The sequence below is a fragment of the Rhincodon typus genome, chromosome 6 (assembly GCF_021869965.1).
Source record: "Rhincodon typus isolate 14 chromosome 6, sRhiTyp1.1, whole genome shotgun sequence".
Classification (NCBI taxonomy): domain Eukaryota; kingdom Metazoa; phylum Chordata; class Chondrichthyes; order Orectolobiformes; family Rhincodontidae; genus Rhincodon; species Rhincodon typus.
This window is the reverse complement of record NC_063337.1, coordinates 38,662,763-38,684,672: the sequence shown is the minus strand read 5'-3', so window position 1 is coordinate 38,684,672 and position 21,910 is coordinate 38,662,763. Positions and strand designations below refer to the sequence as shown.

Genomic DNA, 21,910 nt, shown 5'->3' with positions numbered 1-21,910 from the left:
AATACTCTCTGCTTTTTAATAAGGAATCCTAAACTGAAGATCGTGGTGGGAAAGTATAATACAGTAGATTTAAGATGGGAAGTTTGAAAAAAGTACTTAAAACTTTGAAGAGGCTGTGTTTATAATTGAAACTGTGTAAAAGCAAGTAATATTTCTTCTTTGGTTTTGAAAATAATGCTTTATTACAATATTTTTAATGCAGACCTACTCAAGTCAAATGGCAATTAATGGTGGCTAGCTGTTATCGGAGAAGTGGTAAGTTAAGCACCAGATTCTTGTTTATATTTCACAGAGTCGAAATATTTTGTTTCAAAATACATTAAATGTCTCAAACAAAAATGTCATCAAAACTAAGGAAAGTTAGAAATATGTTTTCATTTAACATCATGCTGAACAGAAAAATTTATAAGGCATAAAGTAATACTTGGGGCTTGAATGATATAACACTAATGAAATTGTACAGTATGTAATGGTTGTGTTACTGGATTCATAACCCAGAGACAGGAGTTCAGATCCCACCAAGACAGTTCTTTACACAATTTAAATTGTGTGAATGATTCATTAATTTGGAATTTTAAGAAAGAAACAGTCATGGTTAATGGTAACCACAAATTACTGGAGCATTGTGAAAACTCATCTGAAATCTGTTGACCTAATCAGCTTGCCTGGCATATGAGTGCAGACATATAGCAATACAGTTGAATCTTAACTGCTCTTTTGAACCTCTCATAGCAAGTCATTCAATTGTATCAAACCACTACAATAAAGACTAATAAAAATAAAAGTCGACAGACTAGCAGTATTAACATGGACATTGGACAAAACAAAGATACACATCGCCTGAGTCAATCCTCCACTACCTTCACCAACGGTGCCAAAGTTGGGGGACAGAACTGTCCCACAGACTATTCAAGTAAAAGTCGAAGACTCATATCTTCAGTCAAGACTCTGGACCTCCCTATCAATGCTCTGCATGCCCAATACCACCATCAGATGTAAGACCATAAGACACGAGAGCAGCATTAGACTATTCGGCCTATCAGATCTGCTCTGCCATTCAATGAGATCATGACTGATCTGAAAATCCTCGACTCCACTTTCCTGTCATTTCTCTATAACCCTTAATTCCCTTACTGGTTAAAAGTCTGTTTGTCTCACCCTTGAATATACTTATCTTATGAAGAGAGCTCTTCGGTAGGAAGGCAGCTTCGATGGGTTCCAGAGCAATGGCGCCGTCTTCAGAGGCAGCGTGGCTACAGAGTTGGCCGGCCTGTGAAGCCTGGATTCGGACTCTTGCTTCCAAGTGAAGCAGAACTGTGCAGAAACCGGAGCAGAACTGTGGCGGTGGCATGGCATGGGCTGATGTAGACTGGAGTGAGACTTTGGCAGTGGCATGGTGTGGGCTGGTGAAGCCAGGAGTTGGACTCTGGTGGTGGCATGGAATGGGCTGGTGAAGCCTAGAGGGGAGACTCTGCAGTGGCATGGCGTGGGCTGCTGTAGCCTGAAGCGGGACTGTAGCAGCAAAGAAGGAAATGTTGGACTCTGGTTAAATTATCTTATTTTTATTTTATTTTAAGTTAGTGAGAATGGCGTCTATGCATGGTGACGTACACACTTTTCACTACTTTATATTGAATACACATGATAATAAATGATTCAATCAATTAACAATGTAGCCTCAACAGCCCTCTGTGGTAAAGAATTCTGTAGATTCACAATCCTCTGAGAGAAGAAATTCTTTTTCAGTGTCTTAAATATATAACCCCTTATTCTGAGATTAGGCCCTCTGGTCCTAGATTCTCCCACAATTGGTAGACAATTAGGAGAGACTGGCCTTGAGAATCCACAATTTTGACTCCACACCCCATGATGATAGCATCAGAAGAAACAGATAAGTAAATCTCTTGCTGGTAATGATTTACTACCGTCCCTAAGCTGGTGAAGAAGCAGCAGCAAAATTTACTTCAAGAGCTGCTTGGTAACACCATAACTGCTTAAGTTTGGAGACATAATTGCCAGATTGAACTAACAGGCAGCAAGTGTAAAAGAACCAACACAATCTTGTTCTGACCAATCTACGTGTTATAGATGCAACAAACCATAAGAGTATTCGTAGGATATGACCACCATCCAGTTCTGTATACAAATGTAAGAGGAAAGTGAATTAGAATGGGAATGGGCCGTTTTGTCCTTTGAGCCTGCTCCACCATTCTGTAAAATCATAGCTGATTTTATGGTGGTCTCAACTTCCCACTCCTGCCTATTGTCTTTTCTCTTAGATTCTCGATTGAAATGAGAGTCCATCTGATTCAGTTTTAAAAATATTCAGTGACCCTGCTTCCATTGCTTTCTGGAGAAGAACATTGCAAAGACTGTCAATCCTAATATCTCCTCAACTCCATTTTAAACGTTAATTTAAATCATTATGTTGTTGGCACTATCAATGTGCTAAATATAAGTTCAGAATAAATCCAGTAACTGAAAACTGGGTTTCCAGATGGTGCTATGAATTAACGATAGCAGCAGAATTGTATTTTTTTGTATTTTCCTACGATCTGTAACTCATGGCTGGCATACTTGTTACTCCACTATTACCACCAAGTCACCTTGGTTCAGTGGAGAGGTTTGACGTCATGTCATAGAAAATAGCTTCACATGTTTTAGTAAATATGTTGAAGGCAAGCAGGAGCAGCACCAAGAATATCTAAAAATGGATGCCAGCCTGGTGAAGCTACAGACCAGCACGCACATGAAAAAGACTGCACTGCAGTTATCATTGACCATCTTGGACATCTTTATGTCCATCTGCGACTGAGGCCTGTCCCATTTCAGGTGCTAGTCATCAGCCAATTCAGTTTATTTTAGTTAATTTTAAGTAGGGGAGGTGGCACAGTGGTAATTTCACTGGACTAGTGATCCATGACTATGTTCTAGGGTTACGATCCTACCAAGGTAGATGTTCAAAAGCTGTAATTAAAAGCTAGTCAAATGGCAACCATGTAGCCAGTGTCAATTGTCATTAAATCTGTCTGGTTCACTAATGTCTTTTAGGAATAGAAATCTGCCATCCTCACCTTATTTGGCCTACATGTGACTCCAGGCCTGTACGATGAGGTTGACTCTTAACTGCCCTCTGGGCAAAATAAGGGATGGGCAATAACTGCCAACCTAGCCAGCGGCACCCATGTCCTGTGAACTAAAAAAATTCCAGACGGCGTCAAGAAGTAGCTGAATAATGAAAGCTGAGATGTTGATGGACTTCGCTCTAGAATCTTAAAAGCAGCCAACAAGATAGTTGATGTATTGGTTTTATTTTTGAAACCTACTTTGATTTGGGATGGAGCCATTAGATTGGAGGATAACAAATGTAACTCCTTTATTCAAAAAGGGAGCGAGACAGGAAGCTGGAAACTACAGACCACATAGCTTAAAATCTGACATGGGGAAAATGTTTGAAGCTGTTATAAAACAAGGTGCAACAGGGTAGTGCAACAAGTTCAAAATAATAAGGGAGAATCCATATGGTATTGTGAAAGGGAAGCCACGTTTGACAACCTGTTCCAAAGATGTGCAGGTTAGGTGGATTGACCATGCTGAATTGTCCATAATGTCTAGGGCTGTGCAGGCTAAGTGGATTAGCCATGGGAAATTCAGGGTTACATGGATAGGGTAGAGAGGGGTGGGTCTGAGTGGGATGCATTATGGAGGGTTGATGTGGACTCAATGGGCTGAATGACCTGCATCCACACAGTAAGGATGCTGTGATTCTATTTACGTTCTTTGTGAAAGTGATGCATTATGCATAGAAAGCCAGCGGATGTGCTGTACTTAACCATAAGACCATGTAGCTTAGGAGCAGAAGTAGGCCATTCAGCCCAATAAAGTTGCTTCATTGACATCTTGGCTGATCTGATAACCCTCAACTCCACTTTCCTGCCTTTCCACATAACCCTTGATTCCCTTACTTGAATATACTTAACGATCCATCCTTGACGCCTTTGTACAGAAAATAATCCTGCAGATTCACTTCCCACCTGTCTTAAATCAGTGATCCCTTATTCTGAAATTCTGCCTCTGGCCTAGACTCTTCCAGAAGGGGAAACGGTCTGTTGGCATCTACCCTGTCAGTTCCTTCAAGAATCTTGTATATATCAACATGATTGCTTCTCATTCTCTTAAATTCCAAAGAGTACAGGCCTACTTTAGTCAACCTCTCCTGATAAGACAGTTCCTCCATACATGGGATCAACCTTGTGAATCTTCAGTGGACTGCCTCCAAAACTAGTGTATCTTTTCACAGATAAGGAGCCCAAAGTGGGTTCACAATATTCCAGCTATGGTCTGACTAGTGTCTTGTGCAGTTTTAGCAAAATCTCCTGACTTTTTTACTCTATTCCCTTTGAAATAAAAGCCAATAGCTAATTTGCTTTCCCTATTACCCACTGAACTTGGCCTCTAGCTTTTTTGATTCATGGACGAAGACTCCCAGATCCTCTGTTCTGCAGCTTTCTGCAGTCCTTCTTCATTTAAATAATATTCAGCTTGTCTATTATTCCACTTGTGAAACTTCCAAGGGTGCTGTGGAACAAGAGAAACATTGCTGCTTCATATATATGTATGGTGTTAGACTTTGCTGAATTCAGTGATAAGTGTCATTGTTGATGTATGTCTGAGATGGGAAAGAGATGGGAGCACAGCTGTAAAGTTTGTATTTTTTTCTGTATGTTGATTGTGGCCTAAAACAGGAAAATCCTGGTTTAAAAAGCAAAGATTTTTGAAGGATTGCTGCACTGTTTAAAAGCATATTACATGACACTCAATATAAGTGCTGTTTCAAGCAGTGGAGAAAACCAGGTTACAGATGAGCTGAAGCTAGGGGGTTGTGTAGGCACGGAGATTTGACCAGCACTGTGAGCTGATTGGTTTGTAGATTAGTGACCAATTATCAATGACAAAGTCTTCCTACCTGCCAGCAGCTGTGTGAGTGGTTCCCAGGTTGCCAAACAGCTTGGGGGATTGAATGTTCAGGCAGCATCAATTGCACCTCTGGAAAGGAAACAGCAAATGCAGAGCTCTGCAGTTAGAAGTATCTCAAGCCTGAACACAGCCAGTTTAAGATACAAATTAATTAATATGTCAGAAATTTTTGAATATCTAATTACATAATTTAATAGAATATATATATAATTTTGAACTGGTCATCATGTGCCTCCTGCAATCAGGTGAAAATATCTGGAGAAGGAAAATCAAGATACAGCATTCTTATCAACAGAGGGATCATCTCATCAAATCCTGAACTGCCTCCCTGGTCTTTCCATCAACCCATAAACCCTTTTTTAATATCTCCCTGATTCTGTGTGTATGTGTGTAGGAGGGGTTTTATAAGTGGATGAGTTTTAACTAGTAGTGTTATATGTTGACGGTTCATAATTATTTATCTGTAGTTAGAATCAATTAATTTGTAGTAAATAATACCTCTTGTTAATACAGAAATCTGATCCATGCTTTCTGTCAACTAGGATCGAGGGGAATTATTCATACTGTTTACTATCTTTAAATTTTGTGATGTCTCTGGGAATTGCAAATCTTGATTTCGAATGTGCTACCCAAGTGAGGTGTAAACAGCAGAAGACAATTCCTTTCTGACGTAATGTGTGTTCATTACTGAGCCAGTGTGACACCTTCACCAAGTTGGTGCATATGCTGCAACCAGGGATGCAGTGGAGCAGATGATAGGGCATCGGAAGATGCAGTTCAGTTTTTGGACTGAAATGGGGAGTCCTCCAGAGAGAGTGTGCCACATCATTCTGGCATGCTGTGTTTTGCACAATTGTTGCAGGTGATGAGGTGACATGATAGGTTCTGAGAAAATGGAGTTTGAGAACAGTCTTACACAAAGAATCCCCTGCTATCAACATCCTGGGGTCTGTCATTAACCAGTAGCCATGTAAACACAGTGGCTACAAGAGTAGGTCAGAGGCTCAGAATGTTGCAGTGAGTAACTCATCTGACTCTCCGAAACCTGTCCACCATCTATGAGGCACAAGTCAGGAGTGTGATGGAATACTCCCCACTTGACTGGACGAGTGCAGCTTCAACAACACTGAAGAAGCTGGACACCGTCCAGGCCAAAGTAGCCTGTTTTGATTGACACCGCATCCACTCCCCCCACTACTGACACTCTGTAGCGGTGATATGTACAATCTACAAGATGCACCGCAGCAATTCACCAAGGCTCCTTAGACAGCACCTTTCAAACCCATGACTAATTTCATCTAGAAGGACAAGGGCAGCAGATACATAAGAATACCACCACCACATGCGAGTTCCCATCCAAGATACACATCATTATGACTTGGAAATAGACTGCCATTTCTTCAGTGTCACTGGGTCAAAATGCTGAATTCTCTCCCTAGCAGTGTTGTGGGTCTGTCTACAGCACATGGACTGCAGTGGTTCAAGAAAGCAGCTCACCACTACTTTCACATGGGTAACTACAGATGGGCAATAAATGCTGCCCCAGTAAACAAAAGGAGAATTAGGACATTGAGCTGGTGGTAGCTTTCCTTATGCATGACAGCCCAAGGGCCAAGGAATAGAAGTTTATCTTTTTAATTTCCCAACAAAGCTGACTGTTTTTTCTAGCTGGATGCACAAGGGTGCCCTAATCAGAAACCATGCATATCCTGTTAGGAGATGAAAAATTTAATTAATAGTCCCCATCAGGCTGCTGTTACTGTCCCCTGTTGATGAGGCTAAGACCCAGTTGTCCACCTCAGCCTTTTGGCCACAGGAGGTGCACATGCTAATGGTGGAAACAGTGGACAAACAGAGAATGTAATGGATCAAGAAAAAGAAAAAATGAAGTTTTATTTTGAAGATTGTTGATTGACTAATTTCCCTAGTTTTCATTTAAAGACACCCGTGGACCATCTTTAGAGTTTTCCAATTGCACATATTATGTTGTGATAGTTTACTATGTACAAAGTTACAACAATAACAAATTACATTTATGTATAATTTTTAATGTAGAAAAATGCCTCGAAGAACTTAACACAAAATTTGAGATTGAGGTACTGAGTAGCTAATCAGATTAGGTGACCAAAAGCTTCAAGTATGTATGTTTTCAAGAGCATCGTAAAAGAGGAGATAGCAAGTTAGAATGTATTAGAAGAGGATTCTAGAACTTGGAGGTTGGACCATACTTCCCAATTTCAGCCCTGAAAACTGTTGTGACCTTTGGTGAGTAGTAAGAGGGAGATGGGAAGACCCATTAGAGCAGGGATGGGAGTGGCTGTTGCTTCCTTAAAGTCTGCAACACCAGAATTTAAGTACATAGTGCCACTTGGGGCCCCAGTCCCCTCTTTGATACGTCCTGGCCTAGACAACTGAAAGCATGACTTCTGATGGAGGGATCAAAAAACAAGGTAGCCAAACAAGTAATAGAGAGGTTTAGAGAACTGAAGGAGGTTAAAGAGATTGGAGGGAAGAGGTGAAAGGAATTTGAAAAAGAGGATGAGAATTTAAAATTTTATGTGGGGCCAGACAGTTTTTGACATTGTTGTGGGATTGACAATATTTTGGTCAGGTAAAAGAGTCACACAATTTTTAACTTGACGGATGCTTTTGTGTTAATTTTCAGAGAGTTAATTCCTATATTTATGAAGTTGTTTGTAATTAAAATAGCCATCAATGATTTCCTTTATTACTACAGGTAACTATCAAAAGGCATTGGAAACCTACAAAGACATTCATCAGAAATTTCCTGAAAATGCTGAATGTAAGAATTTTTTTCAAAATAGACAATTGCTGATTGTCAGAGAATCTGTTTGTCATTTTGACACATCTTTACTGTGTTTTAAAGCAGATGAATGCTTTGAAGACTTTCCTATTGGACATTTACTGTGCCTAATATTATAATGGACATTTTATGTAGCTATACCTTAAAAGTGAGTGCATATATTGTACATTTGATTCCCCAAATGTTAGTTTAGAAAACACCCATGTAAATTATTTTAATCTAGAGCAAAACTGCCTTGTGGCAATTTTTATACATTAATCTGTCAGATAAAAACCAAAAGAACTGCGGATGCTGTAAATCAGGAACAAAAACAAAATTGCTGGAAAAGCTCAGCAGGTCTGGCAGCAGCTGTGGAGGAGAAAACAGAGTTAACGTTTCGGGTCCGGTGACCCTTCCTCGGAACACGGTGGTTCGCACTAAACAACTGCACCTCCCAGTCGCGAACCATTTCAACTCCCCCTCCCATTCTTCAGACGACATGTCCATCCTGGGCCTCCTGCAGTGCCACGACGATGCCACCTGAAGGTTGCAGGAACAGCAACTCATATTCCGCTTGGGAACCCTGCAGCCCAATGGTATCAATGTGGATTTCACAAGCTTCAAAATCTCCCTTCCCCCTACCGCATCCCAAAACCACCCCAGCTCGTCCCCGCCTCCCTAACCTATCCTTCTGCCCACCTATCCCCTCCTCCCACCTCAAGCCCCACCCCCATCTCCGACCTACTAACCTCATCCCGCCCCCTTGACCTGTCCGTCCACCCCGGACTGACCTATCTCCTCCCTACCTCCCCACCCACACTCACCTTTACTGGCTCCATCCTCGCCTCTTTGACCTGTCTGTCTCCTCTCCACCTATCTTCTCCTCTTTCCATCTTCTATCCGCCTCCCCCTCTCTCCCTATTTATTTCAGAACCCCCTTCCCCTCCCCCATTTCTGAAGAAGGGTCTAGGCCCGAAACGTCAGCTTTCCTGCTCCTATGATGCTGCTTGGCCTGCTGTGTTCATCCAGCTCTACACCTTGTTAATCTGTCAGATGATTGGCAGGATATCTCTGAGATACACCTGATGACTTTAGTATGTGCCTGATCCTTTATCTAATCATAATCATTGTCAGTAGTAAGCTGTCACCATTACACCAATGCTTATATATCTGTGGAGTGGGTGTTGATGTGGAATTGCAACCTCTCCTGTATAATTTATCTGGGTGTATTTTTTTTTTGTCTGTGTGGTTCAGAAGAGCATTCATGTTTCTTCCAGTATTACTTGCCAAAGCTATTACTTATATTTTTTTGGAGGAAGTTGGTCCCTTACAACACAGATGGTATTGGCCATTCAGTGCTGTGTTCTTTGGGACACTAACTTAAATATTTCAATATGCCTTGTTCAGGCATAATTTCTGGCTGCCCATATGAAGAACCACTTCAAAATTGCAAAGGGTGGGTCTCTAGCACAAAGTGAAGATTTCTCTTTATCCTTCATTTTGTTAGCGCATTGTTCTTGTAGAAACATGGGGGACAGTATGTAACAAAACTTGCCTACTGACTTTGTAATGAAACCAGTATGTCATCTGCACATAAAATATCAATAATTTTACATATTTACAGGTAGTTCTCCTTTAACGCGATAGTTGTGTTCTTGTGTGACCTCGCATTACAGAAAATCGCCATAGAAGATCGCGTTACAGGGAAATTGCTGTAGAAAATCACTATACTTGTACAGCAGAAAGTTAGCATTATTTAAACAGCATCCACTATTCATCAATCGCGTTACAGCCAATTCGCGTTAATGAAACATGCGTTATAGCAGAACTACCTGTATTTTGGTTTAATGTGATTTTGCAGAGGAAAGCGAATTATTTTGAGGAATTTTCTGGTGTCTTTTTTTGTCTGTTCTTTCCATCAATTTTGTTTGCCTTTTTAACTGATTTTTCTGTTTAGGTTTGCGCTTTCTAGTTCGCCTTTGTACCGATATGGGACTGAAAGAAGTTCAGGAATATGCCACGAGACTAAAGAAAGTTGAAAAGATGAAAGAGTTAAAAGAACAGGTAAAGAAGTACTACATGCACTAAAAGGCAGCTTCTCAATGTAACATGCCAATGAAAACTTTCTGTCACAAACTAGTGTGATATTTTTGTTTGTCCACACTGGACTTTCTCATGAGTTCAGTGACTTAAGTTGTCACCATTTTTGATCTGTACTTGTTTAGGAGCAAGGTTGATATTACCAGATGTACTTGCTGCCTTTGGGTGAATAATTTCAAGATTGCTGCTTGAATTTTGTTCACAAGGGAAAATGTGATTCATAAATTCCTGCATATATGTTTACTAAACCCATAGGAGTAGTTGCTGCAGAGGTGCTGTACCCTAATAGGAGCCAATTGCTAAATCAATTGATCAATAATTGACGTAGGTGTATGTTTTCTAACCAATCTGTTCACTCGATCTTTAATCCAGAAAAAGCTTTTAAGTCAAATCTCCTTTGGACTTCTCGGTGGTTAGTTTTTAAAGAATGGGCCTCAATGTAATGTTGCTCAACTGATGAGAGCTACTGAAAATGGAGTAATAAGGCGTGAAAGCATGAGAAATTCCTTCCTAACATTTCACTATCTACATTGAGTAAGTCAGAAGGCTAGACCTCCTCAAACTAAAATCATTCAGTAATAACAAACATTTCCTCCAAGTTTATTTTTATTGGCTGCATAGCTGGTGGTATTAGGGGCAAGGTACTGTCATGGATAGAAGACCTGCTGACTGTCAGAAGGCTGTCAGTAGGGTTAAAGTGTAGCGTCTTTTTCAGAATGGTAGCCAGTGACTAGTAGAGTTCTGCAGTGGTCAGTGTTGGGACCACAACTATTCACGTTATACACCAACAAAGGAACTAAGGACATTGTTGCTAAGTTTTCAAATGACAGAAACATAGTTGAAAGGAAAGGTAGTCTTGAGGAAGCGAGAAGGCTGCAGAAAGACTTTGATACGCTCAGCGAGTGGGCAGAACACAGGCAGATGGAATACATGTGGGAAAGTGCACTTTGGTAGGAAGAATAGACGCTTAGACTATTTTCTAAACAGGTCAAGGTTTCAGAAGCCTGAAGCACAAAGGCATGTGGGAGTCCTAGTTCAGAATTCTCTTAAGGTTAACATGCAGGTTCAATTAGCAGTTAGGAAGGCAAATGCATTATTAGCAATCATTTTAAGAGGGCTACAATTCCAGAACAGAGATGAACTGCTGAAGTATATAAGGCTCTGGTGTGACCACATTTGGAATATTGTGAGCAGTTTTGCACCCCGCATCTAAAGAAAGATGTGTTGCCACTGGACGGGTCCAGAGGAGGTTCACAAGAATAGTTCTGGGGATGAAAGGCTTGTCGTATGAAGAGTGGTCGAGAGCTCTGGTTCTGTACTGGATGGAGTTTAGAAGAATAATTTGAAACTGAGAGTCTTGGATCAAGTAGACAAGGAGAAGCTGTTTCCATTAGTAGGAGAGACCAGGACCTGTGAGCACAGCCTCAGAATGAAGGGATGACCCTTTAGAACAGAGATGAGGAGGAATGTCTTCAGGCAGAGGGTGGTTAATCTGCGGAGCTCATTGTCATAGAGGGATGTGGAGGCCAAGTATCGTTAAGACAGAGATAGGTTGTTAATTAGTAAAGGGATCAAGGGTTAAGGGGAGAAGGCAGGAAAATGGTGTAGAGAAACATACCAGCCACAGTCAAATGGCAGAGTAGACTCAATGGACTGAATGGCCTAATTCTGCTCCTGTGTCTTATGGTCTTACTGCCACCACAACTGCAGGGGCGCACTCTCTGCCTTTGCAGTTGCAATGCTTGTGATGTCACTGCAGAACTGATATAATGACTCCAAACTTAAAGTTTATTTCATATAGCAGCCTGCTGTCCCTTTAATAAATTACAAAATCATTGACTCAAAGGAGCATTCGGAAAGAGCCCCCAGTGTCTCACCCCATGCCTTCCTCACTGTCCCACTGCCTGTGTAAAGTGGTGAGCCAGGTGTTGAAGGAATTGTGAAGGGGATGGCTGGCAGGATCATTAGGGGAACAGTGAAGGGGGAAGCCAATGAATGGCAAGGGAACCAGTGAGTGGAGCATCCAGTGGGATAATGAGGAAGAGGCAGGAATAGCAGGCCCACTAATTCTGGTCCTTTTGGTTCCAGTATGATATAAGCACACAATTAGGTCAGTGGCACCAACTTCCCGTTGAAGTGCTTCAGCAGTACATGCATTTTCTTTTAACAATTAAATGATATCTTCTATGTTTTAAAACAGCGTGTGAAGTCTGGCAGAGATAGCAGCGCACGTGGTCGCAGAGAAGGAAGCGCTGGTAGCGGTAGGTGTAGTAGAATTTTTTTTACTACAGTGAAAATATATTCTTGATTAAGTTAGATTGTAATTATTTTCATGAGATTTTAATCCTTTGATCTTTGAATTTTAAATGTGATGTTCATTTTTTTCATATTTCAACAGAAATATAAAGGTGGGTGTAAAGCCGTGGCACGTTCATGATTATGTAGTTCATGATTATGTTGTTCATGATTATATTATCCCTGAAGTTAGTGAAAACAAGAATTTCACCCTGAATCATCATCTGTTGTTACAACAGTGTTTAGCACTGCTGCCTCACAATGCCAGGGACCCGGGTTCGATTCCACCCTCGGGTGACTGTCTGTGTGGAGTTTGCACATTCTCCCTGTGACTGTGTGGGTTTCTACCAGTTGCTCCAATTTCCTCCCACAGTCCAAAGATGTGCAAGTTAGGTGAATTAGCCATGCAAAATGCCTATAGTGTTAGGGATGTGCTGGCTAGGTGGTTTGGCCATGGGAAATGCAGGGTTACAGGGATAGGGTAGGGGGATGGGTCTGGGTGGGATGTCCTTCAGACGGTTGGTGTGAACCTGTTGGGCCAAATAGCCTGTTTCCACACTAGGGATTCTATGATTCTATTCAACAACTTCTAATGTCTCCCTGTCAATAACACCAATTGAAGCTGTGCTTGTTTAGGAGATAGCTGGCAAAAGACTTTGGTATTGCTGAGCTATTTGGCCATACCCAATTCAAAACAACTCACTATTTCTCTTGCTGTCTGAACGTATAAAGCTAAGTTCTTCGTTTAGACACAGCTGACTGAATGTATGCAGCCTACAAGTTAGCCTTCTTCCCATTTTAGTTATGTATTTTAAAAACCAAACTCAATCAGTTTTGAGCTCCACTCTCAGCAATTATATCCATTGCAACCTTGGGGCTTTCCTCCTTCTGAAAGTCTCTCAGCTGGGTCAGAAATTCAGGCATTATTTTCTAAAACACAGAAGTAATAAAGCAAATGGGAAGTAAAAACCTTCTAATTCACCTGAAACTGAAACCAAAGCTTGGCACATTTAAGCCTTAATATAGCCCACAACCGAAAGTTATAATATTATCTTTGACTGATTTCTGTTTTTTATTTATATGTTGCGATTCATTGATTTTTGTTTGTATACAAAGGATTAACTTTCAAAAATATTCCACAAAAAGGAAGCTTTGCGTTTTTAAGACTGTTCTTAACTGTGGGACTGAAGTCATCTTCTTTTGCCCCTGAAGCTGCTGAAGATCATTCTGCCTTTTTTTTTATATTATTCATCTGTGGGCTACAAGCATTTGTAGCAGTCAGCATTTATTGTCCATCTCTTAATGCCCAATGAGAACATGGTGGTGAGCTGCATTTTGAACCACTACAATTCAACTGGTTTAGGTATATCCAGTGCTGAGCACTTTAAATCAATGACAGTGGAAGAATGGCAATAAAGTTCCAAATCAGGATGACTTGGGACTTGGAAGGGGAACTTGCAGCTGCAGGTGTTCCTACACATCTGTTCCCTTGTTCTTCAAGACAATGAAAGTCAAGAGTTTAGAAAGTGTTGTTAAAGAGTCTTGCTGTGTTGCTGCTGCACAGCTTGTTCCTGTTGCATACTGTTGGCTGTGGAGAAAGTGAATGTTGAGGCAGTTGGATAATGACAAAGCAGGCCACTCGACATGGATGGTTTTGAACTTCTTGAGTGTTGTTGGAGCTGGACTCATCCAGGCAAGTGAAGAGTATTCCATCATTCTCTTGATTTGTGCCTTGTAGAGAAATATATAGAGAAGCTATGACATGTGTTACTCACTGAGAATTCTCAGCTTTTTACATGCTTTTACAGCCACAGTATTTGTATAGTTGATTCATTTCAGTTTCTGATTAATGGTGACCTCCAGAAGATGTTGATGGTGGGAATTTCAATGATAGTAATTGCATTGTACATTAAGGTGAGTTGGTTATTCTCTCTTACTGGAGAAGGTCATGCCTGGCACTTGCGTGGCCTGAATATTCATTGTCACTATCAACCCTACTTGAATGTTGTCCAGGTCATAGCCCAAGTAGGCATGAGCTGCCTCAGCAAATACTCTGAACACAGTGCTACCAGCGTCAAAATTCCCATTTCTGACATAATGTTAGAGGATCGGTCTCTGATCAAGCAGATGAGGATGTTTTCATCTAGAAAACTACACTGAGGAACTCCTACAGCAATACCTTGTGGCTGAGATGACTAACCTTAGCAGTCGCAACCATCTTCCTTTGTGCTAGGTTTGACTGCAACCATTGGAGAATTCCGCTTCTCTCAATTGTCAATGAATTAAAATTTGCTGGGCTCGTTGATGCTGACTTGACGTCAAGAACAGTCACTCACTTCTTTTTATAAATTTGGTTATTTTGTCTAAATTTGGACCAAGGCTTGTAATGAGGTCTAAATACAAGTGCCCATGGTGGAACCGAACCTGAACATCAATGAACAAGTTATTGCTGAAAAGTGCCTGCTGATAGTAATATCGACAATACCTCTATCACTTTCCTAATGATTGAGAATAAGTCAATGCGGTGGTAATTGGCTGATATAGATTTGGAAAGCAACAGTCCCCATACCTTGTCCACCACCAAGATTGTCTACATTCTCCCGTCAACTTTGCTTCTTCTTCCAACTGCCCTATAAAGACTTACTAAATCTTTGTTGAGTCTAGCCTAATGTTTGCTCCTTGCTTGGTTCTCAAATTACATCAGACATAAATTAAGCTATACAAAATTCCAGTTTCTGTTCCAGTCTGCACTGATTCCCATCCCTCTGGGAGTGCATTGATTTCAAAATCATAATTTTCAAATCTTTCCACAAACTGTACCGTTTCAATATTCTCCACCAACGGGTTACTGCATGCAGATTCCCCTCTGTCATTTTAGCTCTGTTATATGTTTACTCTGTCAGCGTGTTGTGGCAGTGATTTCACACTTTGGAACTCCCTCCCTAAGACCTCATTAAGCATCTATGGAGAGAAAACAGAGTTAACGTTTTGAGTCCAGTGACCCTTTTTGTGATGCTGCCAGACTTGCTGAGTTTCTCCACAATTTCTGTTTTTGTTCTGTAAAATCTATCTTTTTAGCATTACCTACAGATACCTTCCCTTCTATTACTCGATTCCCACTCCTATTTCATACAACTTAGCTGTTTCAAAATTGCAGAATGTTCTATATAAATCCAAGTTGCACTGTTGGAACTGTTTATTGGCTGTAAGCTATTGACACAGAAAGATACAAGACTGAAGAATTTAAAATAGGCTTATGTTTCCTCAGTGTTCTAAGTTCAGATTTCTCTTCAGATAAAAGAATGGTCATAGGATTGTTTATTCCACAGAATGCCTTGAGAATCATTATCTGAATTCCTTTACAATATTAATGCCATTAAATGTACCTAATCCCTTTAAGTAGAGTCAAAAATTAGCAGGAAATTCTCTGCAAGTTACAAATTTATCATTCGACAATCAAGTGTGGGTCACAGAAAGTGCAGATGATTCATCAGATTTTGGGGCAGGGAATAAAATTTAGTAATTGGAAATAAAAAGTATCATGCAACACTTCATATTTTTACTTAATGCATCTGTACTTTCTGATCTGAGACCTGATTCAAACATAACTACAATCATAACAGCAACAGATTATATTTACATAGTGCCTTTAATGTAATAAAACATTCCAAAGCTTTTCATAGAAGTATTAAGAATTATATATGATTTTGAGCCATATATAACGATATTAGTTCAGAAGAATGAAATCTGGGTGAAAGATGTGCATTTTAAGGAACATCTTAAATAAGAGTGTTAAACAAATAGAGGAAATTTGTAACAGCAGAAATGGAAGAGAGAAACATGTATGCAGAACTATTGGTGGAGCAGAATGAAAAGATAGAGCCAGTGTAGGAATATGAAAGTGAGGATTTTGAAATCGGTGCACTGGAATAGACAGTGTAGTGATAATGTTACTGGACTAGTAATCCAGAAGTTCAGGTTAGTGCTTTGGTTCAATCCAGTCAATTAAATCTGGAAATAAAAATTAGGCTCACCAATGATAACCATGAAACTATCATTGGATGTCATAAAAACCTATCTAGTTCACTAATACCCTTTATGGAAGGAAATCTGCCATCCTTACCTAGTCTGGCCCACTTTTGACTTCCAGGTCCACAGTAATATGATTGACTCTTAACTGCCCATTAAATATGTTGATTTGATTTATCATTGTCATGTGTACCTGAGTACGGTGGAAAGTTTTGTTTTGCGAGCAATACAGGCAGATCATAGCAAACAAGGACCTACAGATCATAGGTTGCTTAGGCAGAGCGAGGCATACAAGTTACGACTGCACAGGAGAAGCACAAAAGCAAGGTCAGCGTTAGATTTGAAATTAGAGAGGTCCATTCAGCAGTCTATTAATAGCAGGGAAGAAGCTGTTCTTCAATCTGTTAGTGCATGTGTTCAAGCTTCTATATCTTCTGCCTGACAGAAGAGGTTAGAAGAGAGTACTACTGGAGTGGGAAGGGTCTTTGATGATATTGGCAGCCTTTCTGTGGCAACGAGAAGTGTAGATGGAGTCGATGGATGAGAGGTTGGCTTCCGTGATGGTCTGGGCTGTGCACACAACTTCCTGTAGTTTCTTATGGTCCCAGGCAGAGCAGTAGCCATACCAGACTGTTGACCACCCTAACAGAATGCTTTCTGTGGTGCATCTGTAAAAGTTGGTGAGGGTCCTTATGGACATGCTGAATTTCCTAAGCCTCCTGAGGAAGAAGAGGTGTTGTTGATACTTCTTGACTGTCACATCTACATGGGAGGTCCAGGACAAATTGTTGGTTATTGTCACTCCTAGAAACTTGACACTTTTGACCCACCCCACCTCAGCTCTGTTAATGTAGGTAGGAGTGTGTCGTCCTCCTTTCTTCCTGAGGTCAATAATCAGTTCTTCTGTTTTGCTGACATTGAGAGAGAGATTGTTATCATTACACCATGACACCAAACACTGTCTCGTTTTTGTATTCTGACTTGTCATTGTTTGATATCTGGCCTACAACAGTGGTGTCGTCAGCAAGTTTGTAGATGGTGTTTGTACAAATTTGGTACACGGTTGTGGGTGTACAGGGAGTAGAGTAGGGGGCTGAGTACATATCCTTGCTGGTTGCCAGTGTTGAGGATCGTCTTGGAGGAGATGCTGTTGTCTATCTTCACTGCGGTCTGTGGGTCAGGAAGCTGAGGATCCAGTTGCAGAAGGCAGAGCCAAGCTAGATCTTGGAATTTTGAGATTAGTCTGGTGTGGATTATAGTGTTAAAGGTGGAGCTGTAGTTGATGAGTAGGAACCTGATGTGGGTGTCCTTGTTATCCAAATGTTCCAGGGATGAAAGTAGGGCTTGAGAAATTGCGTCCACTGTGGATCTGTTTCACCAGTAGGCAAATTGCAGGGGATCGAGACAGGCTGGGAGTCTCTAGTTGATGTGGGCCATAACTAACCACTCGAAGCACTTCATGATTATGGAGTTCACAGCCACTGGGCGCTAGTCATTGAGGCACATTGCATATGTTTTCTTTGGTACTGAGATGATGATGGTCTAGTTAAAGCAAGTGGGGACTTCACATTGTAGCAAGGAGAGGTTGAAGATGTTAACGAATACTTCCGTCACCTGGTCTGCACAGGATCTGAGTGCACGGCCAGGGACTCCATCTTGGCCAGTCACTTTCCTTGGGTTTACTCTCGAGAAGACTGCTGTGATGTCTGCAGTTGTGACAGAGGGAACAGGTGCATCCAGGGTTGGTGGGACACTGTGCCACAGGCATTCTGCTCAAACCGAGCATAGAAAGCATTGAGGAGGGATGTGTTTTTGTCAGCAATTTATTCTGCTTCATTTTGTATCCCGTTATGTTGTGTAGGCCTTGCCACAGGTGGTTGGTGTCCGTGTGGTTAGTTTGGGCCTGTAACTTGGTCGGTAAAATGGTCTAGTAAGCCAATCAGTTCAAGAGCAGTTAGGGATAGATAACGTATGTGTGACCTTGCCAATGTGCCCACATCTGATGAAATAATATAACATAAGAGGGAACAAGGTAGACAGGTGGAGAAGTTAAGAGGAGAGAGCTTTCAGAGCTAAGGACATAGGTAATTGAAAGCACGACCACAATGATGAAACAGTAGAAACTGCAGCTATCCCTGAAGGTTCTGTGGCTGGAGGAAGTTACAGACTTCGGGAAGGATAGGGATGTGGAGAAATTTTAAAACATAGATAAGAATTTTCTAATTAAAACATTATTTGACCAGGAGCTAATCCAGGTTAGTTAGCTCATTGTTGAACAGGATGTGGTGCATGTCATTGACGTTGGCGGCAAAGTTTTGAATAACTTCAAGTTTATGGAGAGTAGACTGTAGGAGACCAGTCAGCACTGTGTTAAAACAGTCAAGTTTGAAGGTGTTGAGGGCATAAATGAAGATTTCAGTAGCTGATGAGCAGAAGCAGGCACAATCAGGCAATATTATAAAGGTAGAAACAGGCAGTTTTAATGATGATACAAACTTGTGGTCAGAAACTCTTCATTGATCAAATATAGCACCCAGAATGTGCACTTGTTGGAAATAGGCAGCTATTGAAATATGGATCATGAATTTAATTCTGTAAACATTAATAGTATATGGAACAACTAGTGCTACCATTGCCAAAGGGTCTTTTGACAAACTAGATAACTAAGGTTGGTGGTGCATTCATTAGTATGGATAATCTGTAACTTTACTACTTGTACTCTGGTAAAGTTTGTCAGAGTCTATTTCTAAGCAATCATGAAGGTCATATTTATGACACATCTGCCTTTGCCGTGGATGTTTTTCACTGCAGCGATCTAATGTCCATCTATGTGTTATAAAAAGTGTTGTAAATACCTTTACTTTCAGCCATGTTACCCATACTTCATATGTCACACTTTCATAATTGTAAACTTGTCATACATTAAAAATTGTAAATCATTATGCCAACATCTCATCATGGAAAAGTCTTAACCAAGATTTCTAAAATCTCATTTCAACATTGTGTCACAATGACAGAATCAGATCATTTGAAGTTGCTTGTTAAACAATTTTGTGTCAGTAACTAAAACTTCTAAAGGTTATTAAATCAAGTTTTAAACCAAAATTTAAAAATAACTTGTTTCACAAACATGACCAAATATGTCCATTGAACTGTCAGTCTGTTAGTCATGCGGAATTGTGTATTTATCCGTAAATGTTTCAAACTCCACAAGATATTTATCACACTTGCAAATAGCTGCTTGAACTACAAGCCCTCATGTTAGCACTCTCAATGTGGTCCAAATTCCATTTCTGAGCAATTACTTGAGCAAATTGCAAGTTCCATTGCACTTGTTCCTTCTCATTTGTGCTCTGAACTTTACTAAATGCTCTCTGCTACAGCTCTCAAAATGATCTTTTCTCTCAACCCTGATATTGAACTGTATGAAGTCAACTTGCTTCTTGCTGAGTAAAAATATTGGTTAAGTAATTAAACTTCAAACAAAATAAATACAAATTTTGCAGTTTTCAAAAATCACACAATCAATAATCTTTTCCCCCTTAGTTAGTTTTAATTTCTTCCCTTGTCCAGAATGTGATCTTTGTGAAATAAGCTTCCTATTCACGATATTTACATAATGCAAATACAGAATTTCAGTCTGCCCCAGGGTCTCAGTACATGTACAATGTGCTACTGTGCCTGGAAAATCTAATTTTTACCCAAAGTTGCTTGCCTTGGCTCTCACCTCGGAATCAAAAGGTTATAATTTCAAGTCCCCTTCAAACATTTGGCCATCACACCAATGTGGTATTGAGGGTATGCTGCAGTGTTGAAGCTACTTTCAAGTAATATATTAAACGAAGTGCTGATTCAAACTCAGTATCTGGAGAGGGGAGTGAGGTCAGCGATCACACTTCAAAAATTAGTTAGTCACAATGAAATGCTTTGGGATGCTCCAAGGCTTTGCTTAAGTTCACATATAAACTGGACCTTTTATACAGAATTTTACATTCCCCTGCCAGCAGATTTGCTTGCATGACATTTCTTGGGTATCATTGATGTCAGGTTTCATCGACTTTACCGTCAAGCAGCACCTACTCAGCAGACACTTGCTCACTGATACTCAACTTGGGTCCCACTATGTCTCCTCACATCCTGAACTCACTGTCGCCTTGGTCCAAATATGGACAAAAGAACTGAGGTTGAGAGGAAGTGAGGAAGGCTGCCCTTGACAATAAGGCAGCATTGAACTGCAAGTGAAAGCAAAGAGCCTCAGCAGAATTGAAGTCCATAAGAATTGGGGAGAAAATTCCCTACTGTTTAGAGTCATACCTAACACAAGAGATGTTTGGAGTCGTTGGACGTCATTCATCTCAGTCATGGGACATCACGCAGGAGTTCTTCTGGGTATGACCTTCTGCCACTGCTGTCAATTACTTCTCTCCATCATAAGCTCAGCAATGGAGATGATGCAGATGATTCCACACTGTTTAGCACTGTTTTCAAATCCTCAGATACTGAAGCATTTCATGCACAAATGCAGCAAGACCTAGATAACGTGCAGGCATAGGATGAAGAGTGGCAAGCAACATTCATACCACACAAGTGCCAGACAAAGACTTTCTCCAGTAAGAATATTCAACCAATTCCCCTTGACATTCAGTGGCATTCTAATCATTGAATCCCCCATTATCAATGGGGTAGGGTTTACCATTGACCAGAAATTGAAATGGACCAGCCTTATAAGTACTGTGGCTACCAGAGCAGGTGAGAAGCTAGGATTTCTGTGGTGAGTTACTTAACCTCCTGAATGGTGGCAGCAACTCCACTGCTTGCTTTTCCAAGCCTTTATCTAGCTACCCCACTTCCCTGCATGCCCTATTGGACATGATTTTCTTCCACCCTTCCTACACACAAGTGGACTTTATAAAGCTACAAGTCTCACCACATCATCAGGGACTGCTTTCTGACCATGACACCCACATCAACCCTTCAGGAATTCAGTTCGGAGCTCGTGTCACTTTAGAATTACATGCTTCTGTCAGGTTGCTTTGGCTGCAAGAACACACCTGAATCGCGTGCATCTACACGCATGCATCTTATGCCTCTTGAATTACTTTCATAGTGCTCCCTCCTTTGGTGTTTACTTGGAAGCTGTCAGCCTTCCAGGTTTGCATTGCTTTTTAGTGGGTTGGCTATTTGGTCCTAAATTACAAGCTTCCTGCCAACAGCACACTGAGAGGTACTTCTTGGCTTGTAGCCTCAGAGGTGCTGTGGAGCAGGGGTTTAAATGTAGCATCAAAGGCATGAATGTCACAAAGTCATGGAAGCAGGAAGCACTCCTGCTACTCCTGCCACGTGATTACCTGAGCCAGCGGCCAGTGAGACTGATTGCATAAATAATGAGCCGAAGAGCAGATGACTGCATGAGAAAAGTCGACATTAGTCGTGACAAACCATCAACCTTGAATCACACCAAAGAAAGCAGTTTGCTAAACAGTGGGAAAATTCAACCCAATTTGAATTCAACAATTCATTTTCTTCTTTAACTTTTATCTCACAAATGATAATAGGGAGTCAATATAAGATAAATTCTTGCTGTTTTTAGAGACAGAGAATATGGAGAAAGTACAACAGTATCTTCTATTAGATGACATGACATCAATGTTGTGTACTTTATGCTGAGAGCTATATACACTTTGATCTATCTAGATCCCAAAGCAG

At 40.7% G+C, this 21,910-nt stretch overlaps 1 protein-coding gene across 5 annotated transcripts in view; it reads left to right on the top strand.

The window, feature by feature from the left end:
• ift88 (intraflagellar transport 88 homolog) overlaps positions 1-21,910 on the top strand; it is a 136,112-nt gene that overhangs the window by 92,959 nt on the left and 21,243 nt on the right. For 4 of the 5 annotated variants that reach the window (XM_048597600.1, XM_048597602.1, XM_048597601.1 and 1 more), the window contains 4 exons: positions 203-255; positions 7,715-7,780; positions 9,738-9,844; positions 12,081-12,141. In XM_048597600.1, coding sequence (XP_048453557.1) covers positions 203-255; positions 7,715-7,780; positions 9,738-9,844; positions 12,081-12,141 — 287 coding nt within the window. Of the gene's footprint in view, positions 1-202; positions 256-7,714; positions 7,781-7,864; positions 7,958-9,737; positions 9,845-12,080; positions 12,142-21,910 lie in introns of those variants that run through there. The other variant, XM_048597603.1, reaches the window with a different exon arrangement.